We start from the raw sequence: 25,738 nt of genomic DNA, 5'->3' as shown, positions 1-25,738 counted from the left end.
AGTGGTGTCCGTATCGGACTGAGACCATATTATATAAATATGTACCTAGCCATATTTTCTGTTTACTTCCACAAAATGTCTCCTTTTCTTACAAAACCCAAAAGCAGTGAAGTTGTCACGTTGTGTAAATGGTAAATAAAAACAGAATACAATGATTTGCAAATCCTTTGCAACTTATATCCAATTGAATAGACTGCAAAGACAAGATACTTAATGTTCACGCTGGAAAACTTTGTTATTTTTTGCAAATATTAGCTCCTTTGGAATTTGATACCTGCAACATGTTTCAAAAAAGCTGGCACAGGTGGCAAAAAAGAGTGAGAAAGTTGAGGAATGCTCATCAAACACTTATTTGGAACATCCCACAGGTGAACAGGCTAATTGGGAACAGATGGGTGCCATGATTGGGTATAAAAGCAGCTTCCATGAAATGCTCAGTCATTCACAAACAAGGATGGGGCGAGGGTCACCACTTTGTCAACAAATTGTCCAACATTTTAAGAACAACATTTCTCCAACAGCTATTGCAAGGAATTTAGAGATTTCACCATCTACGCTCCGTAATATCTTCAAAAGGTTCAGAGAATCTGGAGAAATCACTGCACGTAAGCGATTATATTATGGACCTTCGATCCCTCAGGCAGTCAAAAAGCGACATCAGTGTGTAAAGGATATCACCACATGGGCTCAGGGGCACTTCAGAAAACCACTGTTGGTCGCTACATCTGTAAGTGCAAGTTAAAACTGTACTATGGAAAGCCAAAGGCATTTATCAACAACACCCAGAAACGCCGCCGGCTTCGCTGGGCCCGAGCTCATCTAAGATGGCTGATGCAGAGTGTAAAAGTGTTCTGTGGTCTGAGGAGTCCACATTTAAAATTGTTTTTGGAAACTGTGGACACCGTGTCCTCTGGAACAAAGAGGAAAATAACCATCCGGAATGTTATAGGCACACAGTTGAAGAGCCAGCATCTGTGATGGTATGGGGGTGTATTAGTGCCCAAGCCATGGGTAACTTACACATCTGTGAAGGCATCATTAATGCGGAAAAGTACATACAGGTTTTGGAGCAACACATGTTGCCATTCAAGCAACATTATCATGGTCGCCCCTGCTTATTTCAGCAAGACAATGCCAAGCCACGTGTTACAACAGCGTGGCTTCATAGTAAAAGACAGCGGGTACTAGACTGGCCTGCCTGTAGTTCAGGCCTGTCTCCCATTGAAAATGTGTGGTGCAATATGAAGCCTAAAATACCACAACGGAGACCCCGGACTGTTGAACAACTTAAGTTGTACATCAAGCAAGAATGGGAAAGTATTCCACTTCAAAAATGTGTCTCCTCAGTTCCCAAACCTTTACTGAGTGTTGTTAAAAGGAAAGGCCATGTAACACAGTGGTAAAAATGCCCCTCTGACAACTTTTTTGCAATGTGTTGCTGTTGCTAAATGTTTATTTGCAATAAATAAATAAATATGTTTCTCAGTGTGAACATTAAATATCTTGTCTTTGCAGTCTATTCAATTCAATATAAGTTGCAAAGAATTTGCCAATCATTATATTCTGTTTTTATTTACCATTTACACAACTTCACTGGTTTTGGCTTTTGTATTTTACTTATTTTGCACTATTGACTATTTCATGAAAATTAAACCATTGTATTATTTTGGTGATATTGTCACATTGTCTGATATTGTTGCTGAAGAGAAATAGCAAAGCACTTTGTTTATTATTATTATTTTTATGAATCATAGACAGTTATTTACTTTAAATTAATGACATGTTTGCAGACATTTCAAAAAATGACTCAAGTATTTGCTACTCAGCAATGTTTAGCAGAAACACAAAGTGTGTATTAATACACATATAGTTTTTTGTTCATTGGTACAATGTATGTCAACATAAGTACACTTGTAAAGATGAGATATTTGTAGACATTAGCGACAAGTGGTAAAAAATGGATGGATGGATGGATGGTACACTTGGTTGTAGTTCCATCAAACATCCACAGGGGGGCGCTTGTTTCCCAGAAATGTCAGTTTTATTGCCATTTGCTACAAAACATGGTGGTAAGAACTAAAATGATGGTTTGTTTTGTGTTGTCAAACCTTTTATAGACAATCTTTGTAAATGATTGCGATGATTATTTTGGCCATGACGTGTAACAGACGACGTTTAAACATTTTATAGGCAATCTTTGTAAATACTTGTGATGATTATTTTGGTAATGACGTGTAACAGACGACATTTAAACATTTTATAGACAATCTTTGTAAATAATTGTGATGATTATTTTGGCCATGACGTGTAACAGACGACATTTAAACATTTGATAGACAATCTTTGTAAACAATTATTATTATTTTGGCCATGACGTGTAACAGACGACATTTAAACATTTGATAGACAATCTTTGTAAACAATTATCATTATTATTTTGGCCATGACGTGTAACAGACAACATTTAAATATTTTATAGACAATTTTTGTAAATACTTGTGATGATTATTTTGGCCATGACGTGTAACAGACGACATTTAAACATTTTATAGACAATCTTTGTAAATAATTGTGATGATTATTTTGGCCATGACGTGTAACAGACGACATTTAAACATTGTATAGACCATCTTTGTAAATAATTGTGATGATTATTTTGGCCATGACGTGTAACAGACGACATTTAAACATTTTATAGACAATCTTTGTAAATAATTGTGATGATTATTTTGGCCATGACGTGTAACAGACGACATTTAAACATTTTATAGACAATCTTTGTAAATAATTGTGATGATTATTTTGGCCATGACGTGTAACAGACGACATTTAAACATTGTATAGACCATCTTTGTAAATAATTGTGATGATTATTTTGGCCATGACGTGTAACAGACGACATTTAAACATTTTATAGACAATCTTTGTAAATAATTGTGATGATTATTTTGGCCATGACGTGTAACAGACGACATTTAAACATTTTATAGACAATCTTTGTAAATAATTGTGATGATTATTTTGGCCATGACGTGTAACAGACGACATTTAAACATTTTATAGACAATCTTTGTAAATAATTGTGATGATTGTTTTGGCCATAACGTGTAACAGAAAACATTTAAACATTTTATAAACAATCTTTGTAAATAATTGTGATGATTATTTTGGCCATGACGTGTAACAGACGACATTTAAACAGTTTATAGACAATCTTTGTAAATAATTGTGATGATTATTTGGCCATTACGTGTAACAGACAACATTTAAACATTTTATAGACAATCTTTGTAGATAATTGTGATGATTATTTTGGCCATGACGTGTAACAAACGACATTTAAACATTTTGTAGACAATCTTTGTAAATAATTGTGATGATTATTTTGGACATGACGTGTAACAGACGACATTTAAACATTTTATAGACAATCTTTGTAGATAATTGTGATGATTATTTTGGTAATGACAGTGTAACAGCAAACATTTAAACATTTTATAGACAATCTTTGTAAACAATTATTATTATTTTGCCCATGACGTGTATCAGACATCATTTAAAATTTTTATAGACAATCTTTGAAAATAATTGTAATGATTATTTTCCCCATGACGTGTAACAGACGACATTTAAACATTTTATAGACAATCTTTGTAAATAATTGTGATGATTATTTTGGCCATGACGTGTAACAGGCGACATTTAAACAGTTTATAGACAATCTTTGTAAATAATTGTGATGATTATTTGGCCATTACGTGTAAAAGACAACATTTAAACATTTTATAGACAATCTTTGTAGATAATTGTGATGATTATTTTGGCCATGACGTGTAACAAACGACATTTAAACATTTTGTTGACAATCTTTGTAAATAATTGTGATGATTATTTTGGACATGACGTGTAACAGACGACATTTAAACATTTTATAGACAATCTTTGTAGATAATTGTGATGATTATTTTGGCCATGACGTGTAACAGACAACATTTAAACATTTTATAGACAATCTTTGTAGATAATTGTGATGATTATTTTGGCCATGACGTGTAACAAACGACATTTAAACATTTTGTAGACAATCTTTGTAAATAATTGTGATGATTATTTTGGACATGACGTGTAACAGACGAGATTTAAACATTTTATAGACAATCTTTGTAGATAATTGTGATGATTATTTTGGTAATGACAGTGTAACAGCAAACATTTAAACATTTTATAGACATCTTTGTAAACAATTATTATTATTTTGCCCATGACGTGTATCAGACATCATTTAAAATTTTTAGAGACAATCTTTGAAAATAATTGTAATGATTATTTTGCCCATGACGTGTAACAGACGACATTTAAACATTTTATAGACAATCTTTGTAAATAATTGTGATGATTATTTTGGTAATGACAGTGTAACAGCAAACATTTAAACATTTTATAGACATCTTTGTAAACAATTATTATTATTTTGCCCATGACGTGTATCAGACATCATTTAAAATTTTTATAGACAATCTTTGAAAATAATTGTAATGATTATTTTGCCCATGACGTGTAACAGACGACATTTAAGCATTTTATAGACAATCTTTGTAAATAATTGTGAAGATTATTTTGGCCATGACGTGTAGCAGACGACATTTAAAAATGTTATAGAAAATCTTTGTAAATAATTGTGATGATTATTTTGGCCATGACGTGTAACAGACGACATTTAAACATTTTATAGACAATCTTTGTAAATAATTGTGATGATTATTTTGGCCATGACGTGTAGCAGACGACATTTAAAAATGTTATAGAAAATCTTTGTAAATAATTGTGATGATTATTTTGGCCATGACGTGTAACAGACAACATTTAAACATTGTGTAAACAATCTTTGGCCACATTGTTTGTCGCCAAAGATTGTCGCGGCGTGCAGGAAGTGAAGACTTACTGCCTGGCGTGTTCGCGGGAGGCGTACGTAACGTTCACCACTGCAGTCTCGCTGTCCGTGTTGACTGCGGGAAAGAGAAAGTGAAAGTGTGACATTATTCACTATTCAAATATTAGCATGCAAACTTTTTTGCAAATTTTGCAAGTGCATATCTCAGTGTCAAATATTATGTTACTTGACAAATGGTACCTGTTAGCATGCTAACGTTAGAATGCTAGCTTTTTTAGCCAAATTTGTAGGTATACATGTCAGTCATGTTTCCATACTTGATGCATGCTAACGTTAGCATCTTACACACATTTTCAGGTATACACCTCATAATAATGTAATATTGTTAACATGCTAGCTTTCTTACCTAATTTAGCAAGTATAGTGTCATATATTTTAGTATTTCACTCATGCTAACTGTAAGCATGCCATTTTTAGCTTGTTAGCATAGTATGCTAGCTTTTTTTTTTTTTTTTTTTTTTTTTTTAGTTCATTTGTGTTTTGCTCATCCTTTGATTGGTCAGTCTGTGGCCCTGAATGGAAAACGTTTATTTGGACAAATATTTAATCTCTTTGAAACGCACTTTGTCGTCGTTCTGAATGCTTTTATTGTGAAAGCTGAAGTGGACTGATGGCAAGGTGTTGGAGAAGTAGGTGATGATGTCATCATTCACCTGGAGAGCCTACCTTGTTCGCAGTTCTCCACACTTCCACACTGAGCCAGCAGGCCATCGAACATCTGGCACAAAGTCAGAGGAGGAAAAGCACAAAGCAGGTAAGACAACCGCTCAGGATAAAAAAACATTTTTAGATGGAAGCTCAGCTACAGCAATTGTTTTCTTTTAGCATGCAAGCAGAAATGTTATCAGTTAGCATCATTAGTAAATGTCAAACAACCCTGTTAGATACCACCAAAACATCTGCTCTCACTCGCTAGCATTAGCTAACTGTTAGCATTAGTTTATAGCTAGCATTAGCTCACAGCTAGCATTATCTTGAGCTTGCATTATCTTATAGCTAGTGTTAGCTTATAGCTAGCATTATTTTATAGATAGTGTTAGCTTATAGCTAGCATTACTTACTGTTAGCATAAGCTTATAATAATAATAATAATACCTGGGATTTATATAGCGCTTTTCTAAGTACCGTACCCAAAGTCGCTTTACATGTTTTTCTGAAACAGCTAGCATTAGCTTACAGCTAGCGTTATCTTGAACTTGGATTATCTTATAGCCAGCATTAGCTTATTGCTAGCGTTATCTTGAGCTTGCATTATCTTATAGGTAGTATTAGCTTATAGCTAGCATTATCTTATAGCTAGTGTTAGCTTATAGCTAGCATTAACTTACTGTTAGCATTAGCTTGTAGCTAGCATTAGCTTGTAGCTAGCATTAGCTCACAGCTAGCATTATCTTGAGCTTGCATTATCTTATAGCTAGTGTTAGCTTATAGCTAGCATTATCTTATAGTGTTAGCTTATAGCTAGCATTAACTTACTGTTAGCATTAGCTTATAGCTAGCATTAACTTATAGCTAGCATTAGCTTATATATATATATATATATATATATATATATATATTTGGGGTCACCCAAACAATTTTGTGGAATAGCCTTTATTTCTAAGAAGAATTGACTGTCGAGTTTCAGATGAAAGTTCTCTTTTTCTGGCCATTTTGACCGTTTAATTGACCAAACAAATGCGATGCTCCAGAAACTCAATCTGCTCAAAGGAAGGTCAGTTTTGTAGCTTCTGTAACAAGCTAAACTGTTTTCAGATGTGTCAACATGATTGCACAAGGGTTTTCTAATCATCAATTAGCCTTCTGAGCCAATGAGCAAACACATTGTATCATTAGAACACTGTAGTGATAGTTGCTGGAAATGGGCCTCTATACACCTATGTAGATATTGCACCAAAAACCAGACATTTGCAGCTAGAATAGTCATTTACCACATTAGCAATGTTAATGTTAAAGTTAAGACTAGTTTAACCCTTGTGAGGTGTTCATATTGTTGTTACTCAGCCAGTGTTTGTGGGTCTGATGGACCCGTTGCATTTTGTGGCTTTTAATGCCTCACAATCAAACACTTTTTTGTTAAAATACTGACTTATCCCAAAAAACATCTGTAATGAAGTGCTTCGAGAGGCTGGTAAAGGAATACATTGTCTCCAGACTTCCCCCCACATTCGACCCATACCAGTTTGCTTATCGCCCTAACCGCTCCACAGAGGACGCCATCTCCTCTGCACTCCACCTGAGCTTAGCACATCTGGCAGGAAAGGACACACACGTGCGGATGTTGTTTCTGGACTTCAACTCGGCATTCAACACCATCATCCCGCAGCACTTGGTGAGCAAACTGGCCACCCTTGGATTCAGTACCCCCCTATGCAACTGGCTGCTTGACTTCCTCACAGACAGACCCCAGTCTGTGAGAGTGGGCAACAACACCTCCAGTGCCATCTCCCTGAGCACCGGCTCCCCCCAGGGCTGCGTCCTGAGTCCACTGCTGTTCACGTTGATGACCCATGACTGCTGCGCCAGGTCCACTACTAACCACATTGAGAAGTATGCGGACAACACGACAGTAGTGGGCCTCATCCGTGACAACAACGACATGGACTACAGGGAGGAGGTGAAACATCTGGTTGACTGGTGCAGAACCAACAACCTGGTCCTGAACGTCGACAAGACCAAGGAGATCATTGTCGACTTCAGGAAGCACCAGTCCAGCCACGCTCCACTCTTCATCAACGGCACAGCGGTGGAGATGGTAAGCAGCACCAAGTTCCTGGGGGTGCAGATAACTGGCAATATGACCTGGTCCCTACAGACCGGAGCTCTTGTAAAAAGAGCTCAGCAGCGCATGCACTTTTTGCGTCGGATGAAAAGAGCACAGCTCTCTACCCCCATTCTCAGCACATTCTACAGAGGCACTATAGAGAGCCTGCTGACCAACTGCATCTCTGTCTGGACTGGAGCCTGCAGTGCCTCAGACTGGAAGTCTCTCCAGAGAGTGGTGAGGATGGCGGAAAAGATAATCAGGACTCCTCTTCCTCCTATCCAGGAGATCGCAAAAAGCCGCTGCCTGACCAGGGCTCAGAAAATCTGCAGAGACTCCTCCCAACCCCACCAAGGACTGTTTTCACTGCTAGAAAGAGGTCCGCAGCCTCCGTAGCAGAACCTCCAGGTTCTGTAACAGCTTCTTCCCTCAGGCCGTAAGACTCTTGAACGCATCATAATGATCCCCTCAATTCCCCCCAAAAATGGATGAACTCGCTGGAATATAAAGACAATATAACATACATCCATAAACGTAGATGCATATGCAAAAGTGCAATATATTTATCTTTACAGTAATCTATTTATTTATATCTGCACCTTATTGCTTTTTTATCCTGCACTGCCAACCAGCTAATGCAACGAAATTCCGTTCTTATCTGTACTGTAAAGTTCAAATTTGAACGACAATAAAAAGTAAGTCTAAGTCTAAGACCCACAAACACTGGCTGAGTAACAACAATATGAACGTTGCAAGGAAACTTATCTGCCAGTTTCTGCATCCCACAGGGATTCTTCTTTTGTGTTTCTGCACCTGCGGTTCCCACACAAGGTTGCAACACTGTTTGCGCTCATTTTGTCGCACATTTGACCCTCTGATGTTCTGTGTACCTACACTCTGCCCTCCCTGTCTAGGCCTGCTGTGTGTGTGTGTGTGTGTGTGTGTGTGTGTGTGTGTGTGTGTGTGTGTGTGTGTGTGTGTGTGTGTGTGTGTGTGTGTGTGTGTGTGTGTGGTACACAAAACATCAATTTCCACACTTCTATTAGCCCCGGGTCCAGTGGACCCCGGACATCTCATATGTAATAGAAATGTGTAGGGGGGGTGTATGGTGTGTGTTTCCTAAATATGTATTCTGATATATGTTCTTCACAGAAAATGAGCCAAAGCCAGTGAGTCTCAGTTTGAAAAATTCATTAAGTGTATAATTTTTCTTTTAATAAAAATCGAAAACGGGTCCCACAGACCCGAACACCACACAAGGGTTAAAGTTATCTTCATTAAAAAGTACAGTGCTTTTCCTTCAAAAATAAGGACATTTCAATGTGACCCCAAACTTTTGAACGGTAGTGTATGTGTATATGTACAAACCCCATATGAGTTGGGAAATTGTGTTAGATGTAAATACAAACGGAATACAATGATTTGCAAATCCTTTTCAACCCATATTCAATTGAATGCACTACAAAGACAACATATTTGATGTTCAAACTCATAAACTTTTTTTTTTTTGCAAATAATAATTAACTTAGAATTTCATGGCTGCAACACGTGCCAAAGTAGTTGGGAAAGGGCATGATCACCACTGTGTTACATGGCCTTTCCTTTTAACAACACTCAGTAAACGTTTGGGAACTGAGGAGACACATTTTTTAAGCTTCTCAGGTGGAATTCTTTCCCATTCTTGCTTGATGTATAGCTTAAGTTTTTCAACAGTCCGGGGGTTTCCGTTGTGGTATTTTAGGCTTCATAATGCGCAACACATTTTCAATGGGAGACAGGTCTGGACTACAGGCAGGCCAGTCTAGTACCCGCACTCTTTTACTATGAAGCCACATTGATGTAACACGTGGCTTGGTATTGTCTTGCTGAAATAAGCAGGGGCGTCCATGGTAACGTTGCTTGGATGGCAACATATGTTGCTCCAAAACCTGTATGTACCTTTCAGCATTAATGGCGCCTTCACAGATGTGCAAGTTACCCATGTCTTGGGCACTATCACACCTCCATAACATCACAGATGCTGGCTTTTCAACTTTGCGCCTATAACAATCCGGATGGTTCTTTTCCTCTTTGGTCCGGAGGACACAACGTCCACAGCTTCCAAAAACAATTTGAAATGTGGACTCGTTAGACCACAGAACACTTTTTCACTTTGTATCAGACCATCTTAGATGAGCTCAGGCCCAGCGAAGCCGACGGGGTTTCTGGGTGTTGTTGATAAACGGTTTTCGCCTTGCATAGGAGAGTTTTAACTTGCACTTACAGATGTAGCAACCAACTGTAGTTACTGACAGTGAGTTTCTGAAGTGATCCTGAGTCCATGTGGTGATATCCTTTACACACTGATGTCGCTTGTTGATGCAGTACAGCCTGAGGGATGGAAGGTCACGGGCTTAGCTGCTTACGTGCAGTGATTTCTCCAGATTCTCTGAACCCTTTGATGATATTACGGACCGTAAATGGTGAAATCCCTAAATTCCTTGCAATAGCTGGTTGAGAAAGGTTTTTCTTTAACTGTTCAACAATTTGCTAACGCAGTGGTGACCCTCGCCCCATCCTTGTTTGTGAATGACTGAGCATTTCATGGAATCTACTTTTATACCCAATCATGGCACCCACCTGTTCCCAAGTTGCCTGTTCACCTGTGGGATGTTCCAAATAAGTGTTTGATGAGCATTCCTCAACTTTATCAGTATTTATTGCCACCTTTCCCAACTTCTTTGTCACGTGTTGCTGGCATCAAATTCTAAAATTAATGATTATTTGCCAAAAAAAAAAAGTTTATCAGTTTGAACATCAAATATGTTGTCTTTGTAGCATATTCAACTGAATATGGGTTAAAAATGATTTTCAAATCATTGTATTCCGTTTATATTTACATCTAACACAATTTCCCAACTCATATGGAAACGGGGTTTGTATATGTGTATATGTGTATATATATATATATATATATATATATATATATATATATATATATATATATATATATATATATATATATATATATATATATATATATATATATATATATATATATATATATGTGTATATGTATATATACTATATATGTGCATATGTATATATATATGTGCATATGTACACTACCGTTCAAAAGTTTGGGGTCACATTGAAATGTCCTTATTTTTTAAGGAAAAGCACTGTACTTTTCAATGAAGATAACTTTAAACTAGTCTTAACTTTAAAGGAATACACTCTATACATTGCTAATGTGGTAAATGACTATTCTAGCTGCAAATGTCTGGTTTTTGGTGCAATATCTACATAGGTGTATAGAGGCCCATTTCCAGAAACTATCACTCCAGTGTTCTAATGGTACAATGTGTTTGCTCATTGGCTCAGAAGGCTAATTGATGATTAGAAAACCCTTGTGCAATCATGTTCACACATCTGAAAACAGTTTAGCTCGTTACAGAAACTACAAAACTGACCTTCCTTTGAGCAGATTGAGTTTCTGGAGCATCACATTTGTGGGGTCAATTAAACGCTCAAAATGGCCAGAAAAAGAGAACTTTCATCTGAAACTCGACAGTCTATTCTTGTTCTTAGAAATGAAGGCTATTCCACAAAATTGTTTGGGTGACCCCAAACATTTGAACGGTAGTGTATATATATATATATATATATATATATATATATATATATATATATATATATATATATATATATATATATATATATATATATATATATATATATATATATATATATGTATGTATGTATGTATGTATGTATGTATGTATGTATATATATATATATATATATATATATATATATATATATATATATATATATATATATATATATATATATATATATATACTGTACATACATTTATATATATATACCTTCCTGTGCACTTAAGATGTGACTTTAAGGTTTTACTACTTAGGTATATAATACTAAAGGATCTAGCTTCATCCTATCTTGCTGATTGTATTGTACCATATGTCCCGGACACAAATCTGCCTTCTAAGAACTCCGGCTTAATAGTGACTCCCAGAGCCCCCAAAAAAGTCTGCGGCTATAGAGTGCCGACATCTGTAGTCCCTTCCATGGTTTCTGGTTGTTCCCATTGGGTTGAGTTTTTTTCTTGCCCTGATGTGGGATCTGAGCCGAGGATTTCGTTGTGGCTTGGGCAGCCCTTTGAGACATTTGTGATTAAGGGCTATATTAATAAACTTTGATTGATTGATTGATTGATTCTAAAATGTAGTGGGTGTGGCTTATTTTTTTCCCCCAGGGATCAATAAAGTACTTTCTACTTTCTATTCTATTTAGCAGTGCGTTCTACAGTCAGGAATATATGGTGATTCTTCTTTTTCACCTTCTTCCTGATGTCCCACCACTTGTGTTTAATTGCAGCCTGTGTGCACTTCTGACCGCAGCACGTGTCAAGCCTAAGCCTGGACACGCCAGAAACTTAATACATGAGGTCCCTGGTAACATTCTAAGGTGCTTTTAAAAGTGACTGACAATGTAAAGTGTACGTGTGTGTGTGTGTGTGTGTGTGTGTGTGTGTGTGTGTGTGTGTGTGTGTGTGTGTGTGTGTGTGTGTGTGTGTGTGTGTGTGTGTGTGTGTGTGTGTGTGTGTGTGTGTGTGTGTGTGTGTGTGTGTGTGTGTCACAGGTGCAGTTTAGTAAACATAGCCACTCCAGAGGCAGAAAAACTCACTTCCCACTGAAGGTGAGGTGGAATGTTTCTGATCTGCAGCTTTCTGGTCCTGGGGGGAAGAAGGAGAGGGACAAAACAACAAAGTCAACAAACTTCCTTGAAAAAGCACAAAGTCAACAAACTTCCTTGAAAAACAACCAAATCAACAAACTTCCTAGAAAAACAACAAATTCAACAAGCTTTCTTGAAAAAGAACAAATATCAACAAACTTGAAAAAGAACAAATTCAACAAACTTTCTTGAAAAAGAACAAATTCAACAAACTTTCTTGAAAAAGAACAAATTCAACAAACTTTTTTGAAAAACTAAGTCAACAAACTTCCTTGAAAAACAACAAAGTCAACAAACTTCCTTGAAAAACAACAAAGTCAACAAACTTTCTTCAAAAACAACAAATTCAACAAACTTTTTTTGAAAAAGAACAAATTCAACAAACTTTTTTGAAAAACTAAGTCAACAAACGTCCTTGAAAAACAACAAAGTCAATAAACTTCCTTGAAAAACAACAAAGTCAACAAACTTTCTAGAAAAACAACAATGTCAACAAACTTTCTTGAAAAACAACAGAGTCAACAAACTTCCTTGAAAAACAACAAAGTCAACAAACTTTCTTGAAAAACAACAAAGTCAACAAACTTTCTTGAAAAACAACAATGTCAACAAACTTTCTTGAAAAACAAAGTCAACAAACTTTCTTGAAAAACAACAGAGTCAACAAACTTTCTTGAAAAACAACAAAGTCAACAAACTTCCTTGAAAAACAACAAAGTCAACAAACTTTCTTGAAAAACAACAAAGTCAACAAACTTCCTTGAAAAACAACAAAGTCAACAAACTTTCTTGAAAAACAACAAAGTCAACAAACTTTCTTGAAAAACAACCAAGTCAACAAACTTTCTTGAAAAACAACAATGTCAACAAACTTTCTTGAAAAACAAAGTCAACAAACTTTTTGAAAAACCACAAAGTCAACAAACTTTCTTGAAAAACAACAGAGTCAACAAACTTTCTTGAAAAACAACAAAGTCAACAAACTTCCTTGAAAAACAACAAAGTCAACAAACTTCCTTGAAAAACAACAAAGTCAACAAACTTTCTTGAAAAACAACAAATTCAACAAACTTTCTTGAAAAACAACAAATTCAACAAACTTTTTTGAAAAAGAACAAATTCAACAAACTTTTTTGAAAAACTAAGTCAACAAACTTCCTTGAAAAACAACAAAGTCAATAAACTTCCTTGAAAAACAACAAAGTCAAAAAACTTATCAACAAACTTTTTTGAAAAACAAAGTCAACAAACTTTCTTGAAAAACAACAGAGTCAACAAACTTTCTTGAAAAACAACAAAGTCAACAAACTTTCTTGAAAAACAACAAAGTCAACAAACTTTCTTGAAAAACAAGTAAGTCAACAAACTTTCTTGAAAAACAACTAAGTCAACAAACTTTCTTGAAAAACAACAATGTCAACAAACTTTCTTGATAAACAAAGTCAACAAACTTTTTTGAAAAACCACAAAGTCAACAAACATTCTTGAAAAACAACAGAGTCAACAAACTTTCTTGAAAAACAACAAAGTCAACAAACTTTCTTGAAAAACAACAAAGTCAACAAACTTCCTTGAAAAACAACAAAGTCAACAAACTTCCTTGAAAAACAACAACGTCAAAAAGATTTCATGGACAACATCAAAGTCAACAAACTTTCTTGAAAAACAACAAAGTCAACAAACTTTCTTGAAAAACAACAGTCAACAAACTTTCTTGAAAAACAACAAAGTCAACAAACTTCCTTGAAAAACAACAAAGTCAACAAACTTCCTTGAAAAACAACAAAGTCAACAAACTTCCTTGAAAAACAACAAAGTCAACAAACTTTTTTGAAAAACAAAATCAACAAACTTTCTTGAAAAACCAAAAAGTCAACAAACTTTCTTGAAAAACCAAAAAGTCAACAAACTTTCTTGAAAAACAACAAAGTCAACAAACTTCCTTGAAAAACAACAAAGTCACCAAACTTTCTTGAAAAACAACAAAGTCAACAAACTTTCTTGAAAAACAACAAAGTCAACAAACTTTCTTGAAAAACAACAAAGTCAACAAACTTTCTTGAAAAACAAAGTCAACAAACTTTTTTGAAAAACAACAAAGTCAACAAACTTTTTTGAAAAACAAATTCAACAAACTTTCTTGAAAAAGAAAAAAGTCAAACTTTTTTGGAAAAACAAAGTCAACAAACTTTTTTGAAAAACAAGAAAAATCTGACACTCTTGTATAATATTTTTGTTGTGTTGATAGAAATAGCAAAATGTCATATAAATAATCTAATAAAAGACTAGCTAAACGTTAAGAGGGGTGAAAACAAAATATCGATTCACGTCTGAATTGCGATTCTAAAATCTCAAATTTTGAGGCAGCACGGTGGCAGAGGGGTTAGTGCGTCTGCCTCACAATACGAAGGTCCTGAGTAGTCGTGAGTTCAATCCCGGGCTCGGGATCTTTCTGTGTGGAGTTTGCATGTCCTCCCCGTGACTGCGTGGGTTCCCTCCGGGTACTCCGGCTTCCTCCCACCTCCAAAGACATGCACCTGGGGATAGGTTGATTGGCAACACTAAATTGGCCCTAGTGTGTGAATGTGAGTGTGAATGTTGTCTGTCTATCTGTGTTGGCCCTGCGATGAGGTGGCGACTTGTCCAGGGTGTACCCCGCCTTCCGCCCGATTGTAGCTGAGATAGGCTCCAGCGCCCCCCACGACCCCGAAGGGAATAAGCGGTGGAAAATGGATGGATGGATGATTATTTTCAAAATTCGATTTAAAAAGTAAAGTCAAGTTTTCACAGTTTCTCATGGGCAGTCAAAGACTGGCTTGTAGACCAGCAGTCCTGCTCACAGGCAGTCAAAGACTGGCTTGTAGACCACCAGACCACTGCTCGCATGAACAATAGCAGGCATGTAGTTGACCATCAGATGATACCCTGGTCTGATGGCCCCCGGAGTACCAGTCCAATCTTGTAACATCACACACTTGTATACATATGCAGTACCACTGGGGTGTATGGCTATTGGATGAGATACCCTTATGGGTACCATCTGCACAGTATGTGGACTTTGATCAAAACTGCTGCCCTTTATATACTTCCGCTGCTAAAATACTGTAAATTGACCGTCCACTAACATACACTTTATGTATTGTACTTGAACTTTAAATTGCCTATCATTATGTCATTTCAATATTGTTGTTTATTTTTAATCCTAATTGTGGATGTTAGATGTGCCATAAAAGGACTACAGATGGAAATTAGCATACATCTGGTGCAGCCATCTTTTTAATGTAATTGCACATTGTTCTTCAAATAAACAAATACAAACTAACAAATAATAATAATAATAAGCATCAGTGTAATGTCTATATAATAAAAATAAGCACCAGTGTAATGTCTATATAATAAAAATAAGCACCAGTGTAATGTCTATATCATAATAATTACAATAATAAGAAGAAGAATCAGTGTAATGTCTATATCATAATAATAATAAGCATCAGTGTAATGTCTATATATCATCATAATAATAAGCATCAGTGTAATGTCTATATCATAATAATAATAATAATAAGCATCAGGGTAATGTCTATATCATAAAAAGCATCCGTGTAATGTCTATATCATAATAATATTAATAATAAGCATCAGTGTAATGTCTATATAATAATAATAATAAGCATCAGTGTAATGTCTATACAATAATTATAATCATAATAATAATAATAATAATAGGCATCAGTGTAGTTTATATAATAACAATAATAATAATAATAATAAGCGTCAGTGTAATGTCTATATAACAATAATAATAAGCATCAGTGTAATGTCTATATAATAATAAGCATAATCATCAGTGTAATGTCTATATAATAATAATAATGAGCATCAGTGTAATGTCTATATAACAATAATAATAATAGGCATCAGTGTAATGTATATATAATAATCATAATAATAATAATAAGCATCAGTGTAATGTCTATATAACAATAATAATAATAATAGGCATCAGTGTAATGTATATATAATAATCATAATAATAATAATAAGCATCAGTGTAATGTCTATATAACAATAATAATAATAATAAGCATCAGTGTAATGTCTATATAATAATCATAATAATAATAAATAAGCATCAGTGTAATGTCTATATAATAATTATAATAATAAGCATCAGTGTAATGTCTATATCATAATTATAATCATAATAATAATAATAGGCATCAGTGTAGTCTATATAATAACAATAATAATAATAAGCATCAGTGTAATGTCTATATAATAATAATAATTATTATAATAATATTAAGCATCATTGTAATGTATATATAATATTAATAATAATAATAGGCATCAGTGTAATGTCTATATAATAATCATAATAATTATAATAGGCATCAGTGTAATGTCTATATAATCATAATAATAATAAGCATCAGTGTAATGTCTATATAATAATAATAATAATAATAATAGGCATCAGTGTAATGTCTATATAATAATCATAATTATAATAACAGGCATCAGTGTAATGTCTATATAATCTTAATAATAATAATAATAATAAGCATCAGTATGTCTATATAATAATAATAATAATAATAACAGTCATCATCATCATTAGTCCTGATTGCGACTTTCTGCAAGGACCCAAACTAATTATTAGAGACAATGTCACGTCCTGATTGGACCACATCTGGTCATGTGATCTTCATTCTCTGAAAGGCCAAGACTACAGGAGAGAACAGCCAAAGGCCTCTGGAACTCATTTAGTGCCAAAAATGGGGGTTGCTCTGCTTGCATGGGGTCAAAGTTCACCCTCTGACCCCGCCTGCTGCTCATGTGGCAGACCTCCATTTTGAAGAGCCAACTATCTCCATTTTAAATGGTGTCGGACTTTTGTCCTTTTTTTATGCACAATTAATTTTTCTACATTGTCTGCAGAGAAGACCAATCTCTTGCATTAGAAAGAATTTCCAGAAGTTATTGACAAAATAATTCAAATGCATGAAACCCGAAATGACCAGAAATATAAATAATGAAACTAGTACATACAAATATATATGTTATTACTTATTTAAATTTGTATAAACATGTGACTTTACTTTCAATTTTGTATTTCACCAGATGCCCCAAGTTTGCATAATGAATGCTGATAGAATTCCTTTGAAAATGGTGATGGTAATAATACCTATTCAAAGAATACAATTAAAGACTTGAAGGCCACATTACATTACACAGGTTTGTCAATAAAAACGACAAATAAGTTAGCATGCCGCTTATGATGCAGAGAAATTGTGAAAATGATACAATTATGCATGCAATTAAAATTTACTATTTTACAGAAAACATATACAGCACAGCATTTCTTCATGAAGATGTCAAAGTTTAGTTATATATTTAATATCCTGAACAGAAAAAGGACCAATATGTTCAAATTGTTGGTTATTTGTGAAAAATTACCATTTAATTGTTTTGTTTTAAAACCATTTTTAGATGTTTGGTATATGACAGGTGCTACATTTGTCATCTACATAAATGTTAATATTTCTGTAAGAGCTTTTGGTGAAAAAGGTTTGACAATTTGTCTCCCCCCCCCCCCCCCCCCCCGCCCTCCCCCCAAAAAATCGACATTCGTTCTGCAGCGGTAAGGTTGAGTTTTCAAGTGTGAATTCCGGCGTTCTTGAATGCACCTTGTGGCAGGCGTGATTGTGATTGGTGGACAACCAGGAAGTGTAATGTTACTGGAGTTGTTCTAAAAAAGGAACACTTGCGTCACTAAGTACGGTCCAGTAAGTATACTTCCCACATGTACACTGTGTACTTAGTCTGTGAGGGCGCAGACTAGTGCCGTAACCCGTTGCTGAGCCTCATCTTTTTTTTTCTTTTTTTAAATATAAACCTTTATTTATAAATTTCAACATTTACAAACAGTTGAAAATAATAATCGAAGTACAAAAAAAGTACAAAACAGTAAAAAAAAAACAGTACAAAACATCGCCAGGGGGTTGTAAATTCAAATTAACTAAAATAGAATGCTATATATATATATATATATATATATATATATATATATATATATATATATATATATATATATATATATATATATATATATATATATATATATATATATATATATATATATATATATATATATATATAATAAACAAAGTGCAAAGCCATAGGCTCACTCAATCTCAGTAAATAACTTAAATTTGGAACACAGCATCATCGTTTTCACAGCTTTTTGGTTGTTAGAGGTAGAGATTGTTTTAATGTAGAGTTCTAAATCTTTTTTTTAAAGGCACAAAAAACAGGTCGGGTATTGAGAAACTTACATTTATGAATATAAAACTTAGCCAATAGTATAATGAGGTAGCAAATGTAAAATTCCTTTTGAATTTTTTTTTTCATACAGTGTAAATTCAAATAGCACACGAGTCTCTTCTCAATTCCAGGAAATAACGAGTCATTCCGTAAAGAAGGGGGAGGAGCCCAAGCCAAGCGGGCCGGGATGTGATTGGTTCAAACTTCTATAGGATGTTCTCTATACATGCTCACGTGGGACATAGGCTGGTGTGGGGGTTGGGGGTTCAACGCGTCATCCACTTCCCTGCAAGCAAACAAACCTTGCGTCTTTTTTTCTTTTTTCTTTTTTTATAAAGAGGAAAAAAACTGACGAAAATCCTGTCTGTCGTTTTGACGAATCAATAAATAAAATCTACCTTTAGTCAACTAATATTTCACATGTTCTACATCAAAGGCTGCCAACAGAGCAGAGACACGGTTACATAACTGCCGAATTAAAAGTACAATTATTACTCATATTGGGCGATTAATCATTTACACACACTACATGATTGACATTTGTTTACCAGCCAATAAATAAACGACAACCACGTGACTCATTTAAACGGAAGAGATTTAATTATAGTATTAATAATAACTGGTATAATTTGACCAGTTTAGCAACAAATAGGCTACTAAATCATCACTAACACAAATACGCAATAAAACTGAACAGGGTGTCTCCTCTTTAGTTTCGGGGTACATTAGGCTGCTAAGCATGCTTTATATTTTCACCAGTATACCCATTGCTAGCGTTGGTTGAAGTTAGTTTTAGTCTTTGTTTTCTGATAGTTCTGACAATAACCATATGATTGCCATTTGTTGTGATATTGTATGCAGGCATAACATACTTCTTCCTAAAAATAGCCTAATTTCTGTGTAAAATGTGTTATCACTAACAAAAATACGAAATAAAACAATATAGTAAGGTATAAGAACCATTAGGTTAGGTTTCCTATTATGAAAACGTTTCATGAAAATAAACTACCAACAAATAAATCATTAAGTTCACTAATTTTTTTAATCTATTTGAATCAATAAGCCACTAAAAGAGCCTGCATAGATACCCAGTCACCTAATTAAATATAATGTGCAAAATAAATCACTACTCATAATTATTTCTGATTTGATCTCTTATTCAGTATTCATTGTGTTTATTTTAAAACTTGTGATCGTTTCACTTTTTTTATTTTGTATATTATATTACTAAATGATCTTATATATCAATGTTTTTAATAATAGACATGTTTGTAAATACAACCAGCATTTCCACACGAAAAATTAATGTTTCGATTTTTTTTAATTCTGAAATAAATCTACTTTAAGAAGAGAAACGGAGGAAGAGATCTTTTGTGTGCGCGCGAAAGAGCGAGTGACGTCACCACACTCCTTAAATTGTGAGGGGAAGAGGCGGGGTTGACAACAGCCAATCACGAAGAAGCTCGAAGAGGGGCCCGTCTCAGAGAGAGAGAGACGGAGAAAGAGAGAGAGAGAGACTTCCGTGTTTTAAACAGCAGAGGGCGTCTTGCACTAAAAAGCTGTTTGGCGCAAACAATGGACCAAATCTGATGATCTACAAACGATGATATTCATGTTTTATTAACAACATCCAATTGTTGTGTGATTGTAACTCGCAAGAGAGCATTACAATGTCCTGCGTGCTTGTCACGTAACAGTCATGTGACTATCCCCGGATGTTGTAGATCACAGGTGTCAAACTAAAGGCCCAGGGGGCCAGATGTGGCCTGCCACTTCATTTTATTTGGCCCTCAAAAGCCTGGAAATAATATGTATCAATAAAGTACTGTAACTTTTCTTACTAAATCTATTCTTTCTTTCTATTTTGGGAGAAAAAAAAAAAAATGTACTCCATGTAATCGCAAATTATGTTAACTTAAATATTGTCTAATTATGCAAAAATTATGATCAAACATTCAAACCATTTTTTAAATAGAAATAAATACTAATGATAATGATTTCAAAGCAAGTTATCCCTCAAATTGTGCAATGTAAAAGTAGCAATAGATTTCATGGTCAAATTGTGACATTTACTGTGGTTTTTACAGCATTTTTGTGAAAATGAAAAAAAGTTACTGTAATAAACCGTGGTGCTGTTTTGGCATTTACAGTTATCCACCGAAAAATCTACAGTTGTTGATTTGCGGTTAAAAAAAAACAAAAAAAAAACTGGCAGCTCAGGTGCCAACATTTAACTGCAAAATTGCATTTTTTTATTTACAGTAAAAAAAAACAAAGGTAAATTTTACAATAAAATTCTGTCAATGAGCTGCCTTTTTTTTTTTACCATAAAAACAGCAGTACTGTTTTTCCATTGACAGTAATATACACTACGTTTTGAGGTGAAGTTATTGCAACTTACCATATTTTCTTTACATTATATTTTTTAAAAACATCTACTAATAAAAGGCATTAAACAATTGTGTAATACTAGTCACTGTTAGAAGCAGCCCTCTGGGGCCCAAAATAACTGCGATGTGGCCCTCAGTGAAAACGACTTTGACACCTCTGCTGTAAATGAAGGCGGTTCACTTCCAAAAGCTTCGTTTGATTTAAGCATCAAAAAGTCATTGTCAAGCTTGGAAAAGGAGTCAAATATCAAACATCTTTCTTTACACAAAACAAAAAAGTCTCAACATTTAGCCTTAAAGGAGCCATATGTAATAATGTTATGTCAAGTCATCATTAATTGGCCCTGATGTCAAAAGGCATTAATAAATCATGTTTTTTTCCAATACCTCTATAACTGATAACAGTAGTTTAGCCAGGATATGCTCATTTCAAAATGAGATATACAGCCCCGAAATATTGTTATTGTTTATTTCGATGCCCCGCCCTCCACCGTTTGACAAATTACAACAGGCGTGTCCAACTCCTTTTCATTGAGGGCCACATCGCAGTTATGGTTTCCCACAGAGGGCCGCTTTTAACAGTGAATAATATACAGTATGAATATTAATGTGTATATATAAAACATGTCTGATTGTCTATGTATTTTTTTATGTACGCTCTAGAAAACTCAATCTTTAGATTGTACTGTTAAAAACTGGCAGCTCCGTCGTCACAAATTTACCATAATATTTGCAGTTTTTTTCCTATAAAATAAATGGAATTAAATTAAATGGAATGGAAAAACGGAACCACTATGTTTTTACGATAAAATTCATGCTAGTTATTTATACTGTAAAATCTACAATTGTTGTGTTTTTATAGTGTATTATTACTCTGTATCGAACAACAGTACAAAAGTGGATTTTACTGTATAAAATGTTACTGTAAAATGTTTGCATGAACAATTTGTTGGATTGAAATCATAAGTCAAGCGGATATTTAAGTATTCGTCTTTATTTGAACGAAAACATTGTTTTGAAATGTATAATGGTATATTTTGTTTTATTATTAGATATGATTAAAGTGTAAATATATGTAATTGCACACAGTACATTTATTTTTGTATTAAATTTATTAAGAAAAGATAAGGTACTTTAACATATTATTTCTACCCATCCTCATTCGTAAAATGTCTCCTCTTTAGTTTTGCGCATACATTAGGCTGCTAAGCATGCTCTACTTATTTTCACCAGTATAACCATTAATAGCGTTGGTTGTAGTTGGTTTTAGTCTTTGTTTTCTGCTGGTACTGACAATAACCATATGATTGCCATTTGTTGTGATGTTGTACGCAGGCTTCTTCCTGAAAATAGCCTAATTTCTAAGTAAAATGTGTTATCACTAACACAATTATGCAATAATAGGGTATAACAACCATTAGGTTAGGTTTCCTATAATGAAGACTTCAAAAAGAGCCATCTTGTGAAAATCAACTACCAACAAATAAATCATTAAGTTCATCCATCCATTTTCTACCGCTTGTCCCTTTTTAAATCTATTTGAATAAATAAGCCATTAAAGGCCTACTGAAACCCACTACTACCGACCACGCAGTCTGATAGTTTATATATCAATGATGAAATCTTAACATTGCAACACATGCCAATACGGCCGGGTTAGATTAGTAAAGTGCAATTTTAAATTTCCCGCAAAATATTCTGCTGAAAACGTCTCGGAATGATGACGTTTGCGCGTGACGTCACGGATTGTGCGGACATATTGAGACACCATTGTGGCCAGCTATTAAGTAGTCTGTTTTCATCGCAAAATTCCACAGTATTCTGGACATCTGTGTTGGTGGATCTTTGGCAATTTGTTTAATGAACAATGAAGACAGCAAAGAAGAAAGCTGTAGGTGGGATCGGTGTATTAGCGGCTGGCTGCAGCAACACAACCAGGAGGACTTTGAGTTGGATAGCAGACGCGCTACCGTGAGTACAGCTTTGGCTTCCAAACATTTGATCGCTTGCCCGTACGTGCGTGCCGCTATGTGCATGTCACGTACGTAACTTTGGGGAAATATATGTGCTGTATGACCTTTACGGAGGTGAACGGTACTTTGGGCTGTGGGATTGAGTGTGTTGTGCGGGTGTTTGAGTTGTATTGGTGGGTTATATGGACGGGAAGGGGGAGGTGTTTGTTATGCGGATTAATTTGTGGCATATTAAATACAAGCCTGGTTGTGTTGTGGCTAATAGAGTATATATACACTACCGTTCAAAAGTTTGGGGTCACCCAAACAATTTTGTGGAATAGCCTTCATTTCTAAGAACAAGAATAGACTGTCGAGTTTCAGATGAAAGTTCTCTTTTTCTGGCCATTTTGAGCGTTTAATTGACCCCACAAATGTGATGCTCCAGAAACTCAATCTGCTCAAAGGAAGGTCAGTTTTGTAGCTTCTGTAACGAGCTAAACTGTTTTCAGATGTGTGAACATGATTGCACAAGGGGTTTCTAATCACCAATTAGCCTTCTGAGCCAATGAGCAAACACATTGTACCATTAGAACACGGGAGCGATAGTTGCTGGAAATGGGCCTCTATACACCTATGTAGATATTGCACCAAAAACCAGACATTTGCAGCTAGAATAGTCATTTACCACATTAGCAATGTATAGAGTGTATTTCTTTAAAGTTAAGACTAGTTTCAAGTTATCTTCATTGAAAAGTACAGTGCTTTTCCTTCAAAAATAAGGACATTTCAATGTGACCCCAAACTTTTGAACGGTAGTGTATGTCTTGTGTTTATTTACTGTTTAAGTCATTCCCGGCTGAATATCAGGTCCCACCCGCCTCTCACAGCATCTTCCCTATCTGAATCGCTTCCACTGCCCTCTAATCCTTCACTCTCACTTTCCTCATCCACAAATCTTCCATCCTCACTGAAATTAATGGGGTAATCGTCGCTTTCTCGGTCCGAATCGCTCTCGCTGCTGGTGGGAATGATTGTAAACAATGTGCAGATGTGAGGCGCTCCACAACCTGTGACGTCACGCTACTTCCGGTACAGGCAAGGTTTTTTTTATCAACGACCAAAAGTTGCGAACTTTATCGTCGATGTTCTCTACTAAATCCTTTCAGCAAAAATATGGCAATATCGCGAAATGATCAAGTATTACACATAGAATGGACCTGCTATCCCCGTTTAAATAAGAACATGTCATTTCAGTAGGCCTTTAAGAGAGACTGCATAGCTACTAAATTAGCATTGCATATTGTGGACTACATGTACCATTTTATATGGCAATCTGAAACATTTGAAACAGTAGCCTATAGGCATACCGGTACCTTGGTAAAATGTCTCCTCTTTAGTTCCGGGCGTACATTAGGCTGCTAAGCATGCTTTACTTATTTTCACCAATATACCCATTGCTAGCGTTGGTTGTAGTTAGTTTTAGTCTTTGTTTTCTGATAGTTCTGACAATAACCATATGATTGCCATTTGTTGTGATATTGTACACAGGCATGACGTACTTCATCCTAAAAATAGCCTAATTTCTCTGTAAAATGTGTTATCACTAACAAAAAATACGCAACAAAACAATATAGTAAGGTATAAGAACCATTAGGTTAGGTTTCCCATTATGAAGACTTCAAAAAGAGTCATCTCGTGAAAATAAACTACCAACAAATAAATCATTAAGTTCAGTCCTTTTTAAACCCATTTGAATAAATAAGCCACTAAGAGAGCCTGCATAGATACTCAATTAGCACTGCCTATTGTGGACTACATGTACCAAGTTATATGGCAATCTGAAACGTTTGAAACAGTAGCCTATAGACATACCTTGGTAAAATGTCTCCTCTTTAGTTTTGGGCGTACATTAGGCTGCTAAGCATGCACTACTTATTTTCACCAGTATAACCATTGCTAGCGTTGGTTGTAGTTGGTTTTAGTCTTTGTTTTCTGATAGTACTGACAACAACCATATGATTGCCATTTGTTGTGATATTGTACGCGGGCATGACGTACTTCTTCCTGAAATAGCCAAATTTCTGCGTAAAATGTGTTAGAGATTTGTTATTGACAAAACGCTTGTCTATTCAGCTTCTATGTTCCCAGAACCTCAACCCCTAGCAAGAGGCAGTGGAAGTTTGAAGTTCCTTGGAGTAGCCCAGTCCATCGAGCTGGGTTCGGCCGCGTATCTGGCAACCTCAGTCAGCGAGAGGCGGAGGGGACTATAGAATTTTGACCTTCATTGCAGTACCATTTCTGGCTACATTATTACATATGGCACCTTTAAAATTGTTATAAAGTCCAAGGTGACGTATTTGTCACAACACGTGATGACGTCGTTCTATTACATCATTCAAGGTCTCCTGTTTTTAGGACATTTAGTGATCGAATCACAATGAAAAGCACAAATCTGGTAAAAGTAATAAACCTCAGCAGCCACAGAAATGTCCCGCGCAGAGAAAACATATTTTTAAAAACCATGTGTGTCCAAACATTGTGATGTTTTCATTTTCAGACCATGTTTATTGTCAGCAGGAGGACTCCCTCAATGTTGGCGAGTGTC

General features: G+C 35.1%; 1 protein-coding gene across 3 annotated transcripts in view; it reads right to left on the bottom strand.

Annotated features, from left to right (window-relative positions):
• The window catches only part of igf2bp1 (insulin-like growth factor 2 mRNA binding protein 1), a 65,921-nt gene that overhangs the window by 13,573 nt on the left and 26,610 nt on the right, over window positions 1-25,738 (bottom strand). The window contains exons 3-5 of one of the 3 annotated variants that reach the window (XM_062050559.1): window positions 12,411-12,459; window positions 5,618-5,681; window positions 4,943-5,006 (exon numbers count right to left, since the gene is read on the bottom strand). In XM_062050559.1, the coding sequence (XP_061906543.1) occupies window positions 4,943-5,006; window positions 5,618-5,681; window positions 12,411-12,459 (177 nt within the window). Of the gene's footprint in view, window positions 1-4,942; window positions 5,007-5,617; window positions 5,682-5,827; window positions 5,849-12,410; window positions 12,460-25,738 lie in introns of those variants that run through there. The other 2 variants (XM_062050560.1, XM_062050561.1) reach the window with 2 other exon arrangements.

The sequence above is a fragment of the Entelurus aequoreus genome, linkage group LG06 (assembly GCF_033978785.1).
Source record: "Entelurus aequoreus isolate RoL-2023_Sb linkage group LG06, RoL_Eaeq_v1.1, whole genome shotgun sequence".
NCBI classification, from domain to species: domain Eukaryota; kingdom Metazoa; phylum Chordata; class Actinopteri; order Syngnathiformes; family Syngnathidae; genus Entelurus; species Entelurus aequoreus.
This window is presented reverse-complemented; position numbering and strand designations above follow the sequence as displayed.